Below are 24348 nucleotides of genomic sequence, written 5' to 3'. Positions count from 1 at the left end.
CATTAAAATAATTTAATAAAATTAAAAATATATTAATTTAAAATTAATAAAAAATTAAAAAATTAATTTTTTTTTAAAAAAAAAATTTAAAATGTAGAAACAAACCTTTATTTAACTTGCAAGGTTTGCTAGGACACAAATGAGGGTCCGATTAGGTCCAGGGACCTTGATAATAATGATGAAAGTCCCAAGATTTATAAATTATAGGGTATTTAGGATCCTTCAAGTCCTAGTTCTAAAGTATATATTTGATTTTGTTTTTCCTTTTATTATTTATTTATTTATTTGAAGAAATAGTAAAGTACGTTGATTAGTCAAATTAATGGAAGTAATATCCCGAAAGAATATCGGCCGCAAGTTGCATTTTCGTCCTCCAACGCGCGTGCATACACGGCTTATTGTTCACGCGCAAAATTGAGAGCTATACTTTACAACCTTGTCTCGTATCCATGCCGGATCTGAAGTATATATTTGATTTTTGTTTTTGTTTTTATTATTTATTTATTTATTTGAAGAAATAGTAAGCTACGTTGATTAGTCAAAGTAACGGATAATATCCCAAAACAATATCAGCCGCAAGGTGCATTGTTCACGCGCAAAAAGCAGAAACGCAAGGAAGGACACTAGGGATGGATGAGGCCACGGGGTAATTATTTTCCACGCGCATCAAGAGCGTAGCGTCAATGCTCAAGTAGAAGGAGATGCAACCTAGTAGGCTGGTTACCACGCGTGGGACTGGGCTGTACCCCTGACGTCTTCTTCCTCTAGAAGCTTTGAATCGCTAGAAGAAACTAATTTGAATTTTCGGCCAGCATAAGATTATTTTTTATTTCTATTTCAATTTTCAAGTTTTAAAACTCATCATTCAACCCATAGAATTTTAAAAGCTAAAATATTAAAAAATTAATCTTACCAATATTAACTAATAATTATAAATCAATAATTAAATTTAAAAAAATCAAGAGTTTTTCAAATAAAAAAACCAAGGGATGTGTAAAATTAATTCTTTATTCATTTATAATTTATTTATTTTAAAAAAAATTTCCAACAATCCCACATGAATAGAAATTACTTCATCAATTTAAATATGACCCAAATATTTATGGAGATACACTAATTTGATAGATTACCACATCAAAATAGTTTTGATTTTGAAACTTTCTTTAATAAAATATTGTCAGACTTACTCGGCTAAATAGTAAATGTAATGTCAAGAAATATTCACCCTCTATATAAACTAAGATAATAGTACTCACATAGATTTTTATATAATAATTTTTTTGGGTTCTTACTGTTGTGTTTATTTTGACTATGAACAACTCTTGAATTCATGAGCGCTTTAAAAAATTTAAATTTTATCAAAATTCTCAAAGAAACAACCACATTTCTCATTCATATAACTAATTTTAAAAAATGTTCAATGGTATTATGTCTACGATGTATATGTCTAGACTTACCATTATATATACTATTTTGTGCCATTCTAATTGTTGTCTGATTGTCACAATGGATATAAATAGCTGATATTGATTTTGAACAACATGAAATATTCTTTATGAAATATCAAATCCATCCAACTTCCTCTACGACTTTATCACGAGTAATAAACTTTGATTTTATCATAGGTCTAGTGATACATATTGTGCAAGGGGATGACACATCACTTCTAGTGCATCCTACCTACGGTGAGTTATATTGTTGATTGATTGTTAATCTAAGACATGCTTCTATTTATTGGTCTCATCTAAGGTTCAAGGTAGATTTTTTTTTTGTAAGGAAGTCTTTACCTTATCAGGTAAAATCCTAATCATTCTAAGGCTTTAATTTTAACATTGCATTTATTTTATATTTTGTATTTTTAATACTTCATATTGTAATTTTATATTCCCAAATATTAAAGTCTACAACTAAATCCTAACATTTTGAATAATAAACTAATTGTTGTAGGATTTTTTGTATATTTAAAACATGATTTCATCCTTTTTAGAAAATATACATGAAAAACCTTTAGAATGTGGTTGTATGCATTAAACCAAAACATATTTTTTATATTTTTAAAATGATGAATTTCTTTTGAATTTTCTTAGATTTTTTTTGAAATTTCAGAAAAAACCATGTATTTTTAACATCAGGTCTGTAGCTTACAGTGTAAATTTACAACTTAATATTAGGTGAAAGCGCTGGAAAATCATGGGAGGGACTCACAAATATTTTAAAGATGATCTCTAAATTTTTTTAGATTTTTTTTTTTTAATTTTAAGGGGTTGTTTGGCTAAACATGCAAATATGGACAAATTAAAGCTAAAAGGAAAAAGGCTTAAACAAACACACCCTTAGCTTAAAATCAGAGGCATTAAAAATTTAAGGGCGTGTTTGACAAACATAACCTTAAGAGCCAAACATGGACTTATTGCTTAAGGAAAAACATGACAAACCAAACACGCCTTTATGGATGGGTTTGGGCTTGGCCCAACCACATGAGCTAGGTTTATTTGGCCTGGGCCCAATTGGTGCATACGAGCTGGGCTTGTGCCCATCTCAATCTGATTATCGGGCCAACATATTTTTTCTTGGGCTGGACCCAACCCAGCCATGCAGGCTGGGCTGAAACAAAGGTCCAACCCCATTACTTAGCCACCATTGGCATGACCCAGTGTTGGCTAGCAAATGCCAATAACATGAATTAGTTCTTCATGTTATTAACATGGTTTAACGCTTGTTCTAAGAAGATAAAGAGTAGGGAAAGGCTTACTTGGCTGGATGAGGATGTTTGTTGGCTAGTGGAACCTTAGACTTGGAGTGGTGGTTTGTCGGTGGAGCTTGTAGTAGATATTGTTGTAGCTGAAGAAGTTGCGTTGGGGAAGGAGAGGTAGTTGTTATTGGACATGGTTAGTGTTGGAGTTCATGTTACTGTTTTGAATGACTCGACCAAAAAGGAAATAGGTTGTTGTTGTTGTTGCTGGTAAGCTATTGATTGAAGGTTATGTCGCTTACGATGGTGCTGCCTAGATTGATGGCGGTGCTACCATGAAAGGAGATGAAAATGGTATATAGGTTGGTTTTTTTGTTGGTACAAGTGGAAATGATGGAAATATAGTGAGAAAAGGTTGCAAAGTGTGATGTTAGGGTTGGACCAAGGGTGGTTTTGTCTGGTGTCTGGGAAAAAAAGGAAAAAAAAGTGGTGGTTGTGTTCTTATCTCTTTCTTTTTTTAAAAGAAAAGCCAGTGCACGAGGTAGGTTTGTGCTTTAGCCTCTCCTCCTCTTCTCAATGGATTTTACCATTATTTCTAAAGGTTGAAAGAAGGGTATAAGATGTTTATCTGGTATGAATTGTGACCCTTAATTTAAATGGGTTGGATCTCATCGTTGGCCAAAAGTCAACATCACAAGCTGTTAAATTTGGGTTGCATAGGCTGATTAAGTTGTTGTCTTTGGGACGATGTTGCGACCCCTACAAAGACGACCACCCCACGAGAATCAAGATGGGGTGTAGTACAATGTTTGACCATGAGAGTGATGCCTTATTTGTTTTGATTGGTGGAAAGATGAGGCATTAAATATATTTGAGAAATAGTCATTTGAGTAACTTTTCAAGTACGAAGGTTGAAGATGATGAATAGAGTTAAATGATTTTTTTTTTTTTTTTTTTTTTTTTTACCTTTGTTGACCAAAACGATGTTGTTTTAATCCAAGACACATTGTTTTGGTCAAAATAACACTGAAACATATCGTTTCAATTAAATGAAATAATGTCGTTTTGGCATTTAGGGTTAATTTAGGTTTAAAAATCTTATATTTTAATTTTAACCCTCAATCTTTTAATTTCTTTAATTAAGTTCTCAATTGAATTTTGATTTTAAGAATCAATTCAATTTCACCCCTGCCAAATCTTAAAATGACCCTATATGTTTAACACCTTTTCATTTTGATTATTGGTTTTGAATTTATGCAAATTAATCCCTAGTTGACCATTAGCTTTCAATTTGCTTAAACTTCCCCTCTATTTTCAACCAAATTGAGTCCTTAAAGTTTAGCATTATTTTCAAAAAGGTTCTTGATTTTGGATTTATACAAATTGATCCTCAATTAACCATTTAACTTACAATTTGCTTCAACTTCACTCATGTTTTCAACCAAATTGACTCCTTGAAGTTTAACATCTATTTTAGAAAGGTTCTCCGTTGTGAATTTCTTTAATTTGACCCGTAATTGACTTTAAACTTTGATTTTCTTATAATTTTATCCCTAATTTCAACCAATTGACTTCGCAAAAATTAAATTTGGTCATCTAAAATTCTTATCTTCTTGATTAAGTTGAATTAGGCTTCCAAACTTAATTTTCACCAATTAAGTCTTTAATAAAGTTAATTTGACCCACTACGAGTATAGTTAAGTCATTACACCTAATTAAATCTTTTAATTTGACTCAAATTAATTCTTAAACATAATTAAAATTTTAATTTGATCCATGATTAAATCAAATTGGCCCGAATTAAATTCAATCATTAATTTTAGGAGAACTAGGATGTTGTGACAGTGGAAGGGAGCTTGTCAAAAACTCCCATGACGAAACTTGATTTTAAAAATAAATATAATATAATATAAATATATATATATATATATATTAAAGGGTGTTTAGAATTGTGTTAGTTATTGCTTTTTAATATATTTTTTTACTAAAAAATTATTAAAAAGAATTAAAAATTTTATTTTTAGTAATAAGCACATCAAAACAACCAAAATATATATAAAATATATTTTTTATAAGACTTCTCAAAAGGCATCTGACTATCCATTTCATTAACGATAATTAATTATAAAACTTAGTTCTTTTAGTTTACCGAAACTAACTAATTAATCCATATAGTATTTAAATAATTAAATTAGTTCTTTGACCAACAATTGACCACTCTCTATTTAGTAGCTTCTTTGTTTCAAAATCACTCCTTTACTAATCAAAATTTCTCATTTTTCTCTTTATTTTTACTAATCAAAATAACCCTTTATGACCCTAACTTAAAAAACCAAGACCCCTCTTTTTCTCATGAACAAATTAAGAGAAGAAGAAGAAGTAGATAGCGAGAGCCTTGTAATTCAATTAATAGAAACCTTAACTGGTAAAAAAATATTAAAAAATAATATAAATTATATTTTGAAATTTTACTTAATAGTTTAAGTTATTAGGTCAAGATGTTTTTTCGACATAGTATCAGATCCTTGAAGACCAAGTGGTCATGAATTCAAATCTCTTTATTCTCATTTATTTGATAAAAATTAAACACAAGGTAGTATGAATATGTATAAATTTCAAGCCAAAGGAATTTCATTTAAAGAGGTATATTAAAAAATAATATAAATTATATTTTAAAAATTTATTTAATAATTTAATCTATTAAACTGAGATAATTCTTTAATAATAAAAAAAAAAACCCAATGTCATTGCCCATTACTATCATACTCCTCCTCTTCTCTTTCTATATAATAATGGAAGCAATCCATTAATTGTAAGCCAACCGAGAAGAAGAGAAATAGGAATTGGTCTCTTTGCACGCTAGAAATATTGATTATGGCATAGACAGAATGTAGTTTGTGAGTTGCCTGCTACCTTGTCTTCTTCTGGTTGGTTCTCCTGATCCACTTACTTCATTTCAAGTCATTAGTGCCATGGAGCTCTCAATCTTTCTTGCCTTCAATGATGTCCTCGTATAGTTATCAAACACAAGGCGGCTGGGTTTGCTTTCCACGAGCAAAACCGAGCTCCTTTCAATGTTTTTTTTTTTTTTTTTAAACTATCTAGTTTTAATATTTTATTTTTATTTAAAATAATATCATTTTATTTTAATTTTTTTTTACTAAAGTTTTGATATTGATCCTATCAACTTGAAACCTGAGCTTAGAGAGTATTTGAGAGTGTGATAATGATTGTTTTTTAAAGTGTTTTTCATTCTAAAATATATTAAAATAATATATATATTTTTATTTTAAAAAAATTACTTTTGATATCAACACATTAAAATAATTTAAAAATATAAAAAAATACTAATTTAAAGTAAAAAAAAACTTTTTCAAAAAACATTTTCCAATCATAGTGTTAAATTGCCTAAATTGAGTCTCCGTGACTATGATTAAATGAACATGATTTATACCATTTCTTATTTATTCAAATTACATTTTTATATTTGTAATGGAAGCATATTATTTGGAAAATCATAAAGATTAAAATGAAACTTTACTAAACATTTGTTACATTATAAAAAGTTTTGCAAGATAATAAAGCAATACAATAAACTATTCATATTACATTACATTGTATTAACAAAAATTAATTGAGAAGGGAAAATCATTGTTACCTTATCACAAACAACATTTTTTTCTTTTATAATTTATTTATAATTTAGTTTTTTTTGTTTTTTCATTTAATATTAAATTTATTGGAGATTAAGTTCATAGTTTATTATGCTTTGTTTTCTATAAAGTTATCTTAATCTCATGATCCTGAATGTCAGTTTTATGGATTAACTTAGTTAACTCAAGGTTTTTTATTTTTATCTTTTTTATAATTGATTTTTTTTAAAAATTTTATCATTTAACATTTGAATTAATTTTTTCCATTGATTTTTTTTATTAATTTGATTCGTTTAACATTGAATTAATTGGAAATTAGGCTTCATAATTTATTTTAATTTGCTTTCTATTGAGTTATTCAGGTCTCATTACTCAAGCTTGACAGGTTAACCCGGGTTGACTAATGCCTTTTTTTTTTTCTTTTTTAATTTCATTCTTCAACATTAAATTGATTAAGAACCGAGTTTTGATATGTTTTTTGATTTATTTTTTATGAGATAATTACATTTTCATGATCTCCGGTTATAAATTTTACATGTTAACTTGAGTTGATTTAAGTTGATCCAATATATTGTCATTTTAATATTTTTTTTTATAAAAAAAATATTATTTTAAAATTTTTTTATTGTATTTTTTTTTGTTATCTAAGTTATTTTGGGAGTTTTCAAGTTAATTGAGTCATATCAAATCAATCCTATATAATTTTTTAAAAAACATCGTTTTAAATTTTTTTTATAATTAAACTATTTTTTTATTGTTCAATTCTCTTCAAACTTATTAAATAAATTGGATCATTTTAAATTACTCCATACACAATTTTAGTTTTTTTTTTTCTTTTTAAAAATAGATGCATGAATAATTTATTAATGTTTTAAAAAACTTAATTTGATCTAGCATAACGGACAAATAATCTAGTTATATCCAATAAAATATATCATAAAGAATAAATTACAATAGCAAAGGGTTTAGGCTAAAACCCTACCCCATAATCCCCTCTATCATGTCCTCCTTTCTTCTCCAGCCAAAAAACGAAGTCATCATCGTAAGATAAAAGAAAATGCTTCATCATCGCTCTCCTGCTTCAATGCTCCATTCCTCGTATAAAATACTTGCTCCATCATCACTTCCTCCACGACAACCTAAACCCCTTTCCCAATTAAAGCCCTCCTTTTCATTTCTATCCTCTCCGCTTCGAATCCGCTTGTTTTTCCTCAACCCAAGAGCAATTCGAGGATTCGCCACTGCTGTTGTCGCCGAGACTAAGGCAGCCGAGACTAAGACAACCGAGACCTTCTTTTCCGACCACGCTGTTTCCTGGGCTTCACTTGGTTTGTCTCATCCGCTCTCTCGAGCTCTCTCCAATACTGGCTTTTCAAGACCCTCTCTTGTTCAGGTGTCTCTTTGAAACATCTATGCGTTTCCTTCTTTTCTGTCCTTTTATGTTAATCATGTCTCTATGATAGATAATAATAATCGTTAAATGGTTCTTAGGCTGCGGCTATTCCATCAATACTTTCGGGAAAGGATGTGGTTATTGCAGCGGAGACTGGTAGTGGTAAAACACATTCCTACTTAGTTCCTCTAATTAACAACAGGCTATCTGCTTCTGCTTCTCAACAAGGATTGACTCCAACCCCATCTGGGCTTTCTCTTGTTCTTTGCCCCAATGTGTTGCTATGTGACCAAGTTGTCAGGATGGCTAGTGGTCTTTGTGATGATGATGGCCACCCACTTCTTAAGGTTGCAGCTGTCTGTGGCCGACAGGTAAGTGATCACCTAACTCTTCTTGTTTGATTACAGATGTGCCATGGCTTGTTTTTTTTTTTTTTTTTGTTCTCCATGTCTGTGACTTTTTTCAGATTCAATCTCGGGGTTCTTTTAATTATTAAGAGTATTGTGAATATGAGTCTGCTTTGACTGCAGGGCTGGCCAGTCAATCACCCGGATATTATTGTATCAACACCAGCTGCCCTTCTGAATAATATTGATCCGAAAAAACAATCCCGGTCCAGTTTTATTCGTGGTGTAAAATATGTGGTATTTTCCTCGTAACCCGTGCTATTTGTCAAAGTTGGTTGGAGAACCTTGTATTTTTAGTTTATTTGTTGTCTGTGATAATTTTTAGGTGTTTGATGAAGCAGACATGCTTCTCTGTGGGGGATTTCAGAATCAAGTTATCCGTCTCATAAACATGCTTCGTTTTGATGAGAAGCAGCTGTCCCGTGCAAATAAATCTGCAGTCGAGGTTCCTCAGGGAATAGGTTCTGATTCTCTAGAGCGTTTCAGCTCAGAGGATGTAGAAGACCAACAACAATCAGTCTTGGAAGATGATGAAGAAGACCAACAAGAATCAGTCTCGGAAGAGGATGAGGATTTTGTTGCTGAGTTTGAAGTTGAGGACATAAAAGAGGAAATTGAGGCTGGGTCCGTTGACAGAAAAGACTGGAGGAGGGTGAGAAAAAATTACGAACGCAGTAAGCAGTACATTTTTGTCGCAGCCACCCTACCAGTCAATGGAAAAAAAACTGCTGGAGCCATGCTGAAGCGAATGTTTCCAGATGCAAATTGGATTAGTGGAACCTATCTTCATTGTCACAACCCTAGGTGCCATGTTCAATTGTGCTTGCTAGTTGTCGTTCACATATGTTTATTTTTCTTGTCTACCAGCAACTCATGTGTTATTTTGCTGACTTGCTGTCATCCACTGCATGTATAACAGTTTATTTCGGAATTCATATTGCTGCTCACACCTGCATAACTAACATGGAGAGAAATGATGATATAAATCTATAGCTAAAGTATTATACCAATTTGCAACTCAGGAATTCCCTGCATCAGTTATGAACATATTGAGTCGCATATGCATTTTCCTGATATTGGTTGGTCACTTGAAAATAGTCGGATCTTAATTTTTCACTGCCATGCAGAATAATGGGTTTTTTATGCGAGTTCCATGTTCACTGGTCCAATATTCCCTGTCCTTGTTGGAAATATGCACCCATGGTTGGTTGGGTTTCGTTGGTCTATCAGAGTTGTCTCCCTGAACTCTTGTTGGCTTGTTGCTTCCTTCATAGGCCTTGCTCGCATTACCTATAATTGGGTTTGGGAAAACTTGTTTTTATCTTGCTGCTTGTCCAAGTAGGAGGCTAGGCCACCTCCTCTCGCAATGAAATGGGGCTTCAGAGGCTCTGTCCTGCTGGCAACCTGTAATCGAAAATCTAAATTTTAAGTATATGCACAATTTTTCAAACATGTTCCTGCTACACATGGTGGCGTCATTAATTTGTAGTTTATCACATTTTCTCTCTTCAGTATGTTGTTTTTGTTACCGATTTGTTGTTTCTTTTGCCTTTCAGATTGGAGCGAAAGTGGGTTGAAGTTACAGTTGATACCCAGTTGCATGCACTCATTGAGGCTGTGAAACAAGGATTTAGATCTGACATGTTAGATTATGGGGCTGGTGTGAGTAGAACTATGGTTTTTGCAAACACTGTTGAGGCTGTTGAAGCAGTGGTTAAGATATTAGGTAAAGCAGGAATTGAGTGTTTTCGTTACCACAAGGACAGCTCTCTGGAGGAACGTGCAAAGACATTGGTTGATTTCCGAGAAAAAGGTGGAGTTTTTGTGTGCACTGATGCTGCTGCACGTGGAGTTGACATTCCGGATGTCTCACATGTTATTCAGGTTCTTCTTCCAATCAATTACTTGTTACTTCTTGTATCTATTTCTCACATTTTTATATTGATCACATTCATTATTCTCTTCAAGACTCGTAGGATTGAATAGTTTTCTCAGCCTCAGCAAGGACTTCTACTTTTGTGGCTTTGCAAAAGTTTTTTCAGTCAATATTCAGTGGAAAGTCACATCATTTTAATCAATTTCTCTTTTCTTTTTATAAAAAATGGTCGTCATAGCAGGAAATCCTGGCAATGTTTGGTATTAAAAAAAAAGTGAAATAAAATTGTAAGCTATAGTGAAAAAACAATCGCAGACATAGAATTAACAAAAGCATACTACTGCCCATGGAAACAAGAGATATTCTCATCTCATTGATAGTATCAAACACAGTGCAACTTACAGGTAGCCATAATGGAAGAATTCGCAACCGTTGGAGTTCTATTGGTGTTTGGATTACGGTAAGGGAGACTGAGATATTCCACAAGATTGAAAATTAAAAAACATGATGCAATTTTTAGGAGATAAGTATCACAGAGAAATATCATTTTCCAGAGTTTCTCTTTATTTTATTTTTTCTTAGGATGTGTCTCCTCTAGTTTTGAGATGATAAAGTTAATTGCCTAACCAGTGGTTAGTTCTCCTATAGAACACCCTGTTACATTTATCAGACATGGCATAAGTTGAATTGAGTTAATCAGATTACAGCTTCATTTGCTTGAAATCACAGCGCATAAGCCATACATTTGAAGCTAACTGTGGTTGTAATTGGTACATTCCAGGCAGACTTTGCCACCTCTGCTGTAGATTTCTTGCATAGAGTTGGTCGCACAGGCCGGGCTGGTCAACATGGACTTGTCACTAGCCTGTATACTGAATCCAACCGGGATCTTGTTGATGCTATTCGTCAAGCAGAGAAACTGGGTCAGCCTGTGGTAATTCTCGAATCATGTACTTCTGGTTCAAGTAGTTACCAGCTTAACCATTCTAATATTCCCCATGCTAAGTTAAAAGCAACAATCTTTTCTTTGCTCACTTCTCCTCCCTCTCTTTTGAGGGATGAGGATGCAACACCCTGCGCTACTGCTCCGCAATAACTTAGTGGTCATTTGCTGATTTAAGTGCAAGTTGCCATTCTGATCCATGAGGAATGCTGATTAATCAACAAAAATCAGTGCTGGAGTCCTAGAGCCTGAATTAATTTCTGTATTTTTTTCTCAGTTGCTTATTTGCATCTTCCTAATTTCATGTTTTTGAATGGCTGCAGGAGACTGCTTTTAGCCGGAAAAGGAGCTTCAGGAACAAACTTAAGAAGAGAGGTAGGTTATTTGTTTATTGCCATTTTATTTTAGCACAAGGGAGGGAACAAACTGAAATTTCTAAATGGGTCTACATTTTGGTACACGGGAAGAAAACATTCAAAACCATGCAAGATTCCCAATCCTCTTATATTTACAGGGAAAGGAGATTGATCCCTTGGTTAACCAAACCATGCCCATAAAAGCTTCCTTGATGAAGCGGAGAATCATTCTGTTATTTTCTTGGTAATTAAAGAGCAAAAAACTCAATAGTTTCACCTCTAAATCATAATGACTTCCTTGAAATCCTTCCCCGGATGGAAACGTTGAATCTATTATCCTCTTATGAAAAAACTGTTATTTGCTGAGGTGCTTTCAGAGGTCAAATCTCCAACGGAGCTTGTGATGTAGCAAACCCCCGTCCAATTTTATATTTAACCTGAGAATATTTCCTTGTTATGGATTAATTAACAATGTCCTGTACCAGCTGGTATGGTGCAGTTTGATTGTCATAAAATTTCTAACTGATTGTTATTGTGCTAATTTAGCAGGTTTTAGCAAATTGATAGACAAATCGACTGCTGCATTGACGAGTGCTTAAGGAACTTGGATAAGAAAGAAGCAGATACCCTAATCAGTTTGTTTTTCTTCAAGTAGTTACCTTTAATTATCATAATACCCATGTAAATGTATTCTTGCTTGAATTACATTGATTATGTCTCTCACTTTGTCTTAAGCAAACCCTTTCCATGATCAGTTCATTGATTGTATACCATTATCATCGTAGCCTAAATTGCCGACTCGGTGTAAAGTCTACTTGGTGAACAAATTGACAAATTAATCATCTCCTAACCATGATATTTTTTCTAGAAGAATGAAAATCTAAGGGCATGCTTTGCCACGGCATCAAGAAGTTGATGGATCTAGGGTTCTTGGCTTGGAATGCTACCAAGGAAGAAGTTTCTCAATACTTTTGCTGGTTTAGTAACATCGGGTGTATTTGCGTGATTTATGGTGTTTAGGACCAGTCATATTAGTTATTTATTGAGATTCACTTTGAAAAAAGAAAAAATAAGTAGGAGAGATAAATCTTAGATGAAAGTATTTTTATTTTATTTTATGAATCATGGATTTCATTCTCACAAAATTCAAAAAATAATTAATAAGATATATCTAATTATTCTTAATATACCATAAAATATTTCTGTATTTGTGATATTTAGTTTTTCTAAAATTATTTTTGTAGCTTTAATTTGAACAATTGTGTCTTTATGGTTTGCTTCGTTAAGCTGTAGACATTACTAGATGGTTGGTATACTGCATTGTAGGTTAGTGTAATTTTATTTTTCATAGTGGAGAAAAAAATCTAAATTATGTGGAAATTGATTCAATGTGATTTAATTGGCCTTGACAATTCAAAAGCAATCTAGATAATCTATAAACATAGTTTTACTAAAAATAAATATTTAAGATAGATATTTTTAATAAATATTAAGATAAAAATATTTTGGATTATTTTAGGTTAACCTGTCAATCTGTATACTTAGTCATGAAATTATGATAATCCTATAAAAAATAAATTAAAATAAATTATAAAACTCAATTTTCAATAAACTTAATATTGAAAAATAAAACTGAAAAAAAATTAATAAAAAAAATGACCCAAAAAAATGACTTAAGTCAATTTAGATTAACTTGATAAATTTGCAACCTTGATCATGAGATCATGATAACACAATAGAAAGCAAATTAAAAAGAAAAATGAAGCTCAATTCTTAATTTATCTAGTGTTGAAAGATGAAATTTTAAAAAAACTAATTAAAAAAAACACAAAAAATAACTCAAGTCAACCAAGATTCACTTACCATTCTTATAACCAAATTCATGAGATGAGGATAATCTTATAGTGTGCATATCAAAACAAATTATGAGTCTTAATTCTTAATTAATTTAATATTAAAAGATAAAATTAAAAATAAATTTAATTAAAAACAAATACTCTAGTCAATTAAATTAACCCATGTGAAAACTGTATAGTAAAATTTCCTCCTCTAGTTTTTTGTTAATATATATATATATATATATATATATATATATATATATATATATATAAAACTCAATTTTATATTATTTTGAACTTTTAACGATATGAAGGTACTTTCCAAATTTCTATTGCTTCTAATTTTATTAAAAAAAACTGAAAAAAATAAAAATAAAATTACTAAAATGTTTTGGCTATTTTTTATTTATATACATACGAAATTTTTTTCAAATCTTTACTTTGTTTTAGGAAGCTGAAAGGCGATTAAAAACTATTGGTATTTTTTTATGCTGTATTTGTTAATATTTTTTTTTATGCATTCCTCAAAAGTTTTATAAAAAAACAAATTGAAAATCATAGCTATAAGAAAAAACATATTTACTTTGTCAATTGTGTTTCATAAATAAATCCATGGTTTTTATCTTCATTTAGACCATCTTTTAATTTACAAGACTCAAATCATCACAATAGTATTTACTAATTAGTTTGCGATAAGAGAAATTAATCAAATTTTATTTATTTTTTTACTTTTAAAATAAAATAGAAAATTTGGGTAGCGTTAAAAGTTGTGAAAAGGAAATCCCAAGTGTATCATATTAAGTTGTAAAATTCCTCAATTGGGTATGTTTGGTGGAGATTTTGGAAAATTCTAATTTCTTTGGTTTTCTCTATTTTTTTTCTATTATTATTATTATTTGATTAGTTTCTTTGATCTTCATAAGATTCTTGAAAATCTTTGTTCCCTTCAAATAAAATTCGAGATAAACTAAAAATGATTTTTCTTTTTTAATTTTAGCTTAAAACCCATCTTTATAATTGTATTAAATGCTTATTTAAAAATTTAATTGTTTTTAACTCATTTATTCCTTTTAGATCCACCCATCCTTATCTTATATAAAAAGTTTCGAACTTATTTTAATCTAAGAATTAATTTATCCTTCCTCAATGTTTTTTCCACTGCTACCATTAATTTAAGATTTTATATAACTTCTTTCATCAATTTCTTTTTGTATTTAAAGTTTTTTCTTTTAATTATGAAAACCCTTTTAAGAATGTGTTTGGTATTGCGGTAGCTGTTATGGTTGTGGTTTGAAAAAAAATATTTTATAAAAAGTACTTTTAGTTGAGGTTGGTTTTGAAAAAATAGATGTTTGGTTAAAACTGTGGTTGAAATTGAGGTTGAAGAAAAAGTAGTTTAATGTGTTTGGTTAAGAATGCTTTTGAAATTGAGGTTATAAAATAATTTAAATATATATATATATATATATATATTAATATTGATGATTTTAAATTTAAATATTGTAGAATTAATTACTCATATTACATCATGAAATAAATAATACTTTATATAAAATATTATTTATAATTCCATTATGTATAAAATTCATCCGATAAGAACTATAGGTTCCATGGTTTTTTTAGCGTGCAACAAAATCAGGTAAAATATTATCAAAAATAAAATTAGAATTGCTATCAAATTCCACAAATGCTACGTCATCGTGCGATGTTCTTTTAATTTATGTAGTGTTATTAAATAATATTAAATATTAGTTTTTTTGAGTAAAACATAATTTTAAAAACAAAATTAAATTTTTTTTACCATGTCAGAAGCGGTTCAATGAATTCTGCTCACATGAATAGTGAAAAAAAATTCACCTAACACTTTTCACGTGAACAGTGCCAAATGAATGCTTTTGCATTGCAGGTGGATTATAATTCACTTGGCATCACCTGGCATGGGCATTGTTATGAACAATGCCGAGGTAAATAAAGAGAAACACTTGGAGAGAAGCAGCTCCCCGCTGCTTTTGCAAAACCCTGGTTTGATGGAAAAAATTATGAGGCCCACCAAATAAAAAATTGCTTTTTTTTATATTACTAAACGCTTAGTTTACATGATTAGCTTTAAAAGCAAAAGCTACTCCGTAAACAAACACCCACTAAATATTATTTAGATTTCACCATTAAACTTATAATTAGAGTAAAAAAAAAAATAGATTTAATGCATATAACTATAATATCGATTTAAAATGGGCTCGAATTAGATGTATAAATTAAATTTTGTACTCTACATGGACTAAAATTAAAAGACAAAAAAATACAAAACACAAACTCAAAAGTTATCCTTGAGTAGTTTACAGTGTGCAAACGTCTATCTCCATGCCACCATTTAATTATTCAATACTTTAAATTTTAATTATTTTTTTTTGTATGTTTTAAATTATTTGAATGTGTTTATTTTAAAATTATTTTTAAAAAAATTAAAAAAATATTATTTTAATACATTCCAATACATAAAATACTATGTAAAATACTTTAAAAAATAACCAGAACCACACTTTAAAAAAAAAACTACTATGATGTGCTTTTCAGTAACTTCTTCAGGATTAAAATCGATATTTATAGAATTGGATTTGGTACGATTTAATTTTGTAATAATTTATTAAAAACTCTCAACAAATTATACAGTCCCGCAACACCGAGCGTGCTTGCTAGTTATATGTACTAGGAGCAGATGAATGCTACAAGAAAGCTTGTAAACTAATTGTAAATCGGAAAAAGTAACAATGACTCTATGATATGATCTCTCAACCTCAAAACTTCCAAATGTTGGATCCATGGATGTTGGCTATAGCTCAAAAATTCGAACCTCACATATGAAGTATCCCCTAAACTAGCCAGAAGAACAGCAAAAAGAATGGCTCCTGTTCTAATATACGATGACAAGCTGCTTCCCTGTTCGGCGATCGATTTTCTAGAAAACGATGTTCACTTCCTTTTCATTCATCTCATATACATGATCCCTTGCATCGGTGAGAGCACTCTGCATGGTATAATAGTTTTCCTCCATTAAAAACACTCCAGAAAAACAAAATGACAGGCGTTCATGGAAGGTGAGGGGGTTACCTGCCCAAATTTTGTAAGGAAGTTATTTCCGAGATTTAGAGAGGTGATTTTTACATCTTCATTTGCCTTGAGGGCTTGAGCAATGGCAAAAGCCCCATCATCCTGCATGCAAAATCAATTTGAAACGGGGCAAAATGCTGCTGATTTGTAAATAAAGATTCAATAAAAGAACAATTCATTACTCTTATTTCATTAAATCCTAAGTCAAGCTCAGTTAGAACTTCATTGACAACTTTCAAGCTGCGAGCCAGACAAACTGCACCCTGCACATATTTTAATTTGATGGAAAATGGAAAATGAGTAAATGGAATTGAGTGACCAAAATGGCCCAAAAGCCCTTAAAAAAATAATGTACAGGGACAAACTTCATCTCTGAGCCCATTTCCTCGCAAGTCCAGAATCGAAATTGTATTGTTGTATTTCAAAGTATCTGCAATGTACTCTGAGCCCTTTGCTCCTATCTGCAATACATTTACATGTCATGTTATTCATACTAATTTCAATAAACTATATAGATTGAGTCATGCTATTGGCAGTACCTATACTTTTATAAGCACATTCTTAGTTTCCTAATGTGCTGCTTATAAATTAGGAAAACATCAAAGTATTATGAACGTATATGGATCTACCTGGCACCAACCCAGCTTTAGTGCTTTCACATTTCCATGAAACTTAAGAATTTCTGATAACACCTTCATTCCATCTGGTCCGAAGGGATTATAACCAATTTCCAACTGAGAGAAGGGGGGTGGGGGTGGGGGTGGGGGTGGGGAGAGAGTTATCATATCCAAACTGAAAGAACAAAAAGATCAAATCATGGTAAAGGACTTACCGTTGTGATTACAGTGTTATCTTTTAAAACTTGAGCTATTTCACTTATTCCCTTCGCGTGTATGTTATTTCCTCCCTGTAGTCTCAGCAATAATTCAAGAGCTCTTGAAAAAGTGGTAAATGGACGCAAATGAGAGATTATTACAGTAAGGCATTCTCATCTTACCAGGTCTATAATTGCTATACTACGGTTTTGCTTCAAAGCATCAGCGATCTTTTCAGCACCCTGAAAAAATTACAGGAAATAACAGCATAGTGCAAGTCGATGTTAAAGAGCAATTTCAGCATTATATCGATTACATTAAAAAAAGAAGAAAAGAAGCTGTATAATAGATGTGGATATTCTCACTGTTTCATTACCTCATCACCTATGTCATTCATGTACATGTTCAACCAAAATAAACTCTTGCTCTTTTTGACATACTCGGCAACATAAAAGGCACCTTTTGCACTAATTGAGTTGTTGCCAATGTCTAGATGCGTAAGTTTTGCTGAAGAAAAAATATTTTATATTTTCTTTTTGGATAATTGTAATTGATAACTAGAATTATATAAGTTATGTCTAGATGCGTATACCTTTGGTTGAAGATAAACCTGACATCAAGGCACGAACTCCTTCATCTCCAATAGAATTTCCTTGCAAGTGAAGTTCCTGAACAAAATAATCTAGCTATGAATCTCGTTACCATGTTAAGGCAAGATCTATATAGCACTGGTATTTCATCAGAAAATAACAAAACCAAACATAGATAAGTATTCAATAGGTAACTTCCCATATTACCAAATAAAGACAAGAATACAATGCAAAAGCTGGTTTCACTCAACCTGCAGAATAACTACATCGTAGTAACCTTTTTTTTTGTTTTTCATTGTGGTAAGTGTAACGTTTTCACTGAGAAAAGGGCTGTATGCAAAAAAAATTTAAAAATAATAAATACTGAACTCATCCATTTCTACTGGGAAGAATCTCTATTTGAATAATCCACATCCAGTTGGACTATCTAATTCAACTATTTGATTCAGGCCTTTTACATAGCAAATCTTTATGAAGACTGAATGATGATATTTTTCCATCCCTTCAAAAACATAAGCAAAGACAGTAAATCCCATATTACATGCCTTGACTTTTCCACAGTTTCTCAGATAATTCTCAATATCATCTACATCATCAAAGTCTCAATTCACTAGGAACCTGTTTTCCAACTATTGCAGCATGGAGGCTAATAAATTGATCCTCTGATCTAAACCAACTTCAATTGTTTCTAATGTAACAAGATGTGATTAATTAAACCTGAAAAACTAAAATTATGGATTGGAAACTATCCACATCCAAACTTTCTTGATGTCAAGGTTTTTAAACTGAACTTCATCAACAATCAGTGAACATAGGTAACTCATTAAATTGGCTTGATTGAGCTATGTACTGTACATTTGCAACTTATGAAACATGACTTGTAATTTTGATGATTCTAGTTTAGTTTTACAGATGTTATTATTAGGTAGAAGATTCCACATACACAAAATGAAACATATAGGAGCGCAACTCCACCCATGTAGAATATAGAGAATTGCACAAAAAAAAAAAAATTACATACTCGTAAAGACTTGTTCCCCTCGAGCCCTTTAGCCAAAGCATTAGCCCCCAAAGCACCACCATAATTCCCACTTAACAATAATAGAATGTCAATCAAAATAACATAAAGAAAGAAGTTAATATGAAATACATATCTAAAGCTGTCAAGAACTTGTCCAGCTAAAAACACAATTTGATTGGATAAACAGGATATCGCATAATATTGAATAACAAAATTTAATGTCTTCCACTCACTTGAGATATATACTTCGTACAGCATTATTCTCAAGAAGTGCTCCAGCAAGACTTGTAAATCCCTACTTGCATTCCAAAAGGAAAAAAATAATCAAAAACAGTAAACACAGCAGCTTCAGATATAAAACCAAATTTTAGAACATGTTGAGGTAACAGCATACAGAATAGTCAATCATGTTGTTATTAAGTTCAACCACACGCAAGGTTGAACTTTTCTTCAACAAGTCAGCAATAGCCTTTGCACCCTGAAAATAAAACAGGTGACAGTTAGGCACACGGCACAGTATATGCCTTCAGTTGTACATTTCAAGTATAACTCTAAAAGGCGTGGGTTTTTCCCTGTGCAAGGCTCCACTGTTCATCATTTCACACATTATTGTGGATGGGCCCATGCAAGATTTTTTTTTTCAATCTGGTCCACAATTTTTTTTCCGGTGATTTAGTTCTAATTGAAAACCAATTGATTTTAATTTCTTATGAAAGAGTGGAATTGAAAGAAGAGGAACCGAAATGAAAAAAGGTGTCAAACATGAATGGCATGTCATAAGTTTTGCAAAAGATGCACTTTGATCCTTGAATTTTAAGAATTACACAAATTATACAATTTCAATATCTCAATATTTTTCCAATTCAATTTTGGTGAAAAAATTAATTTTTGTTATTTTTTTAGTCCCTAATTGAGAGGGGGGGGAGGTCACTGGATTCCGGCGGTAGAAAAGAGAAAAGTATCGTTGACACCGATTTAGATCACTAAAAATGGACGATATTTATATCAAATGGTTCCATTAGATGAGAAGAGTTTATATTAGATGCTTTTTTACCTTTAAAGTTCGTGAAAAAACATATATGAGTTCGGGTTAATTTTTGGTTTCGGGTTGATTTTGGTTTTTAGGGCGGTGTTTTTGAATTTTTTAAGGCTATAGATAAGATTTATCACGGTTTTCTACATTGTTTTATAGGTGTTTTGAGTAAAACATAGGTTGAAAAACAGGTGTTTGAGTAAAAAAACTAAAGCCTTGATTTCACGGCCACCATAATGGCTAGAATCTGGGCAAATCATACAACACGTCGTCTACCTCAGCAATCAACATGTCGTTTGATTTTTTTTTTAAAAAAAAAAAAATTAGGGTGGACGACTTGCAAACTAAAAAAAATTAGGGCCCATTAGTGCAGGCCTGCCAGGGTAGGCCCGAGCGTTGGCCCCGACAAAACGGGCCATGCAGGAAGGCCTAGCTTGCCAGGCCCAATAGTGTGTGGCCTTTGCTTCTTCTTTTTTTCCAACTCTTTTTTAAAATTAATGGTTTTCTATGTTTTTTTCTCTAATTTTTTTTAATTTATATTCAAATTAGTACCCCTTCTCTCTTTCATTTTGTTTAGAGAACCTTTTTTAAATTAGGATTATTTTTTAGTTATGCATTTAAATTTGAAGAGTTTTTTTGATTCATCTATATTTTTTTTTTATCTTTTTGTATGGATGAGAAAATAAAAAAAAAAACTTTATTTTTCAGATAATATTCTTAATATGTACAACCTTGCATGATTCTTTTTTTCCTTTTATTTTATTCAATAAATTTAATTTGTGTCTCTATTTCTATTATCGTTTGCTTGAATAAAAAAAATTATTTTAATAAATAAATTTACCAAAACACAACCAGGTAAATGTTCCGTCTTTCGAGATTAAATATCTTGATCTACATCTCTCTCGATTTTTCAAGTTTTATTTTTTTAAGTATCGTTAATGACTTTTTATTTATATATTTGCATATATAGTTCTTGATTTATTTGATTACATGCATACATAAAAAAAATTATTTGAATTTAAATTTTTTTAAACTACAGAGATACGTTGAGAAAATCTGCATATACAATTTTTTTATAGGAAATAAAATATATATGACCTATAACGGAACACGCGTCACATAACTAGTGAATTTTACCTCATCACCTAAGTCAGCACTGTTCAGCTGGAGCTTTTCAATACCAGCATTATCCACCAATATCTCACACAGGATCTATTAAATTAAAATGAAAACATCATCAATCACATGAACCAGAGGTTGTAAGAATTAACATCAATAATATAAAATCCATGGAAGGAAAAAGGTACAAACTGAAGTTCGAAGAAATTCTCATGAACATGAATATGATCAATTTTTTAATTTTTTTGTGCAGGTAGCCATGCACTTGAACTGCTCAAAACCATAAGAAGCCTATATTGATGTCAAACTGAATTCTACTTTGGAGTATGACCAATTATTAAAAGGTAACAGGAACTCTTTGTATAGGGTACGATATCTGAAAGGCAATGTTGGATGCGAATACTTAGAGTTTCCTTGAATAGTCGGAATTAAAATCCATCAGGATTGTTGGTCATCCTTATACATTCATCTTCAATGAGTCTCTTTAGCAGATGTGTTTTGACAACCAGTTGATCTAGTTATTTATTGGAAAAGTAAGGAAAGTCAAATGAGAGATTCATGTAATTCAACTTCTGGCCTGCATCAACAAGCAAAGGCAATAGGAAATTCACAATGAAAACTATAGAGTCGGTTTCAAATACAGACTAATCGCAAGGCCTCTCTTCCCAGAGACCTCTCTATTAATATATGTCTTCTCTTTCTTGGTTTCTATGTAAAGAAAATGCTGGTGTGTGTGGATTTAAATTATAAGAGAAAGTCCTAAAACCTAATGCACTAACCAAATGGTCCATGATTTGGTTCTAGTGAGAGGTATTAAGGTATCACAGCAAGGCAATGTTAGGTTCATAGTTATCTTAACTGCATTTAGATGGAGTGTGCCCATAAGCTATTATTAGTAGTTGTACTTTCAGTTCATTGTTTTCAACAAAATAGGGCTTCTATATATGGAAGAAAGTTAATCTTTACATGTAATTGCTAAGTAGCTGCACAGAAAAGGTATGCTAGCTTGGTTCGAACAAAAAGTGAAGTAAAATCTATCATGTCCAAACTCTGAGAAACATGACAATATATTGCGGCAGCCTGCAATAAACATTAAAATACCCTTTCCATCTAATTGTCCAGCTTAGGAGAATATACCATATAGCAACACAGCAACTCATCTAAGTTCAAAAACACATATTAATCTGGAATCTTCTTCATGCCCAAAAATTTTAGGAGATATTCTTTTCTCATGTCTAATATATCAAGTATCCAAATGACCTTCTTCCTATTTGCAAAGTTATTCAAACAAAGGTAGACTTGAGCTGACCTTGGCTCCTTCATCACCAATAGGATTTCCAGAAATGTTGAGAGTTTTTAGAGAAATGTTTGATTGAAGTACACGGTCAAAGGCTTTTGTTCCTTCTGCAGTTATTCCATTTGCAGCAAAACTCACTTCCTCTAGAATCTGAAAAGCAGTACATTAGAAAATTCATAAAGATAACAATATCACACTTGCAAAATGTACAACTAGGACATAGAAAAATGCTATTATAATGATGAAGAGACCAGACATAGCTAGTTGAAGAACTCTAACCTGATTGTATGCTAAGCTCTCAGCAAGGAAAAATAGTCCTTCATCTCCAAAATTACATCCTGCAAAAGACAGGGAAAGGTTTGCATTTAAAATGTCTACTTGCTAGGAAAGAACTAGAGCGGGGAGCCACCTGGATCCTAACAAGGTACTTAGTTTCTCTCGATTTTCATTTCCTTGGAGATTTTTAGTATTTTTATTTGTATCTTATCTTTTCTGCATCAATAAGCAGCGCTTAAGCCCGCCGCCCCCCCCAATGAGGTACCAGGATAGATTATTAAATGCAAAAAATAGAAATTGCACTGGGAAAGCCTCAAGAGTAAAAGGCGCAACATACCGGACATGTCAACGCCTCTGAAAGCCCTGAGTTGCTTGGCGAATTCATTAAGCTTCTGCTTGGACTCCCTGTCGACTTTGGCAGTGAAACCTGATAGTAAATTAGTGCCAGGGGCAAAGGACCATTTCATTCCTCTTTCAGGAGACTTATTTTCTGCTGCCGATAAACTAGACCTTGCTGGCTTTGGCATAAGAAGTTTCTCCACCAATTTCCACAAAACTGTCAGCTGAAGACACAAATTAGCGAAACATTTTACTTCAAATTCTACACTGCTGCTATTCTATCTATAAACCAGCTGAATCATGGGTTGGAGGCAATGAATCTTTAAAAAAAAAAAGAAAAAAGAAAAATTGCATACCGAAAGTGACAGCTACGAAGACTCCGGCGGGGACGATGAAGGAGGCAACCTGCTTGACGGGAGCATTAATCAAAGGAGGCTGAGACTGACTGTACACTCTGCGGCCACGTCCAGAAGCAGCAGCCGCCTTCACAACCACACTCCTAAACCTCAAAACATCTTCTTCGAAAACCGTTAAAGGGTTCGCCTCGGAATTGGAGTCTGTGCTTTAGCGGATGAGAATGAAGAAATGGGCCCCAGCTGAAACCTGTTGACAATTATTATTGTTTACTTCTCTATGCTCCGAGAGAAAAATAACAAAAACATGTTTTTTTACCTTCGGATGTGAGAGGGAGTATAGAGAGAGAGCCGAAGTGAAGCCCATAGGTGAGGGATTTTTATTAGATGATGGTGGTGGTGGTGATTATGCGCATAGGAAAGGGGGAGGGGGGGTCTTTACTGCTTATACATACGTGGGCACGCTTAACCTTAAATGATGATAAAGCGGCGGGGTCTCCGGGATGGATGTTCTAAAAGGCTACACGACTCAGGTCAAAACTATGGAGATTCGAGAGAGAGTGAGAGAGGTACTCTGAAACTAACACTATCTTCTCGAGGCTGTCAACTAAACCAAACAAATTAAACCCCGGCCAGCTGATGATCCAATCCAAGACTTCGGCCCAGTTGATCACCCAATCCAAGACTTGGATTAAGAATTAAAAGGGTTAATTTTGATTGACTTTGATGTTTTACTACATTGTTTTATTTTCATTAAAATGAAGCTGTTTTATCTTGCTTGTAGGGTTGGGATAATCCCGTGTATAAAAATAATTGAATAAAACAATAAAATTGATAAGAAAAAATTGATAAAAATAAAATAAAAAATTATGTTAATTCAGATTAACCTATGATATGAAATCAAGATAATCTCATAGAAAAACAGAATAACAAAACTCACGAAGCTGAAGACCTAATAGTAACATAATGAAAATGAAAAAAAATTAATTAAAAAATATCTAAAAAAATATCATAGTCAAATCAAGCTAATCTTTAAAATTCATTAATCAGAGTCATGAGAATGAGTTACTTCATTGTAGGCAAACTCGAAAAATCATGAAGCAAAAACTCTCAATCATTAAAAAAAAAACAAAAAAAAAATAGCAATCATAAAATAAAGATAAAACCTGGTATAAAAATAAAAAAAAAAATAAAAGGTCGAATTAAAAGATAATATAAACAAAAAAAAGGGATAAAAAA

General features: G+C 31.9%; 2 protein-coding genes across 5 annotated transcripts; one reads left to right on the top strand and one right to left on the bottom strand.

The window, feature by feature from the left end:
- The first annotated feature begins 7295 nt into the window (after window positions 1–7295).
- On the top strand, window positions 7296–12099 carry LOC118061086 (DEAD-box ATP-dependent RNA helicase 22). 2 transcript variants are annotated; one of them, XM_035074469.2, is made up of 8 exons: window positions 7296–7738; window positions 7837–8109; window positions 8269–8382; window positions 8471–8949; window positions 9702–10029; window positions 10803–10955; window positions 11288–11339; window positions 11870–12099. In XM_035074469.2, exons 1-8 carry the CDS (start codon window positions 7403–7405, stop codon window positions 11917–11919), a joined length of 1785 nt encoding a protein of 594 aa, XP_034930360.1. In that variant the 5' UTR covers window positions 7296–7402; the 3' UTR covers window positions 11920–12099. The 2 variants fall into 2 exon arrangements, with proteins under 2 accessions (XP_034930360.1, XP_034930359.1); XM_035074468.2 differs by having other exon boundaries at window positions 11867–12099.
- A 3780-nt stretch (window positions 12100–15879) lies between these two features.
- LOC118061087 (uncharacterized) lies at window positions 15880–23718 on the bottom strand. Of its 3 annotated transcripts, none has more exons than XM_035074472.2 (18): window positions 23429–23718; window positions 23113–23359; window positions 22755–22980; window positions 22421–22479; window positions 22154–22291; window positions 20863–20937; window positions 19087–19170; window positions 18926–18987; window positions 18693–18762; window positions 17674–17749; window positions 17458–17588; window positions 17264–17323; window positions 17099–17173; window positions 16896–17000; window positions 16632–16727; window positions 16449–16529; window positions 16267–16368; window positions 15880–16183 (listed from the first exon to the last, which is right to left on the bottom strand). In XM_035074472.2, the coding sequence occupies exons 3-18, from the start codon at window positions 22942–22944 to the stop codon at window positions 16115–16117; spliced, it is 1473 nt and encodes a 490-aa protein (XP_034930363.1). In that variant the 5' UTR covers window positions 22945–22980; window positions 23113–23359; window positions 23429–23718; the 3' UTR covers window positions 15880–16114. The 3 variants fall into 3 exon arrangements, with proteins under 3 accessions (XP_034930363.1, XP_034930362.1, XP_034930364.1); XM_035074471.2 differs by having other exon boundaries at window positions 22755–22973; window positions 23429–23717; XM_035074473.2 differs by lacking the exon at window positions 16896–17000 and having other exon boundaries at window positions 22755–22973.
- Window positions 23719–24348: the final 630 nt, after the last annotated feature.

The sequence above is a fragment of the Populus alba genome, chromosome 8 (assembly GCF_005239225.2).
Source record: "Populus alba chromosome 8, ASM523922v2, whole genome shotgun sequence".
Lineage (NCBI taxonomy): Eukaryota > Viridiplantae > Streptophyta > Magnoliopsida > Malpighiales > Salicaceae > Populus > Populus alba.
This window is presented reverse-complemented; position numbering and strand designations above follow the sequence as displayed.

What these genes read in the sequence shown, in the direction of transcription:
- LOC118061087 (XM_035074472.2), bottom strand. Translation starts at nt 22,944, where the DNA reads ATGCCAAAGCCAGCAAGGTCTAGTTTATCGGCAGCAGAAAATAAGTCT. An exon ending in ATAACACTGTAATCACAACG is followed by an intron (nt 17,001 to 17,098) that starts GTAAGTCCTTTA and finishes CCCTTCTCTCAG; the next exon opens with TTGGAAATTGGTTATAATCC. An exon ending in TAAAGCTGGGTTGGTGCCAG is followed by an intron (nt 16,728 to 16,895) that starts GTAGATCCATAT and finishes AATGTATTGCAG; the next exon opens with ATAGGAGCAAAGGGCTCAGA.
- LOC118061086 (XM_035074468.2), top strand. Translation starts at nt 7,403, where the DNA reads ATGCTTCATCATCGCTCTCCTGCTTCAATGCTCCATTCCTCGTATAAA. An exon ending in AGAAACTGGGTCAGCCTGTG is followed by an intron (nt 10,956 to 11,287) that starts GTAATTCTCGAA and finishes GAATGGCTGCAG; the next exon opens with GAGACTGCTTTTAGCCGGAA. An exon ending in GAACAAACTTAAGAAGAGAG is followed by an intron (nt 11,340 to 11,866) that starts GTAGGTTATTTG and finishes GTGCTAATTTAG; the next exon opens with CAGGTTTTAGCAAATTGATA.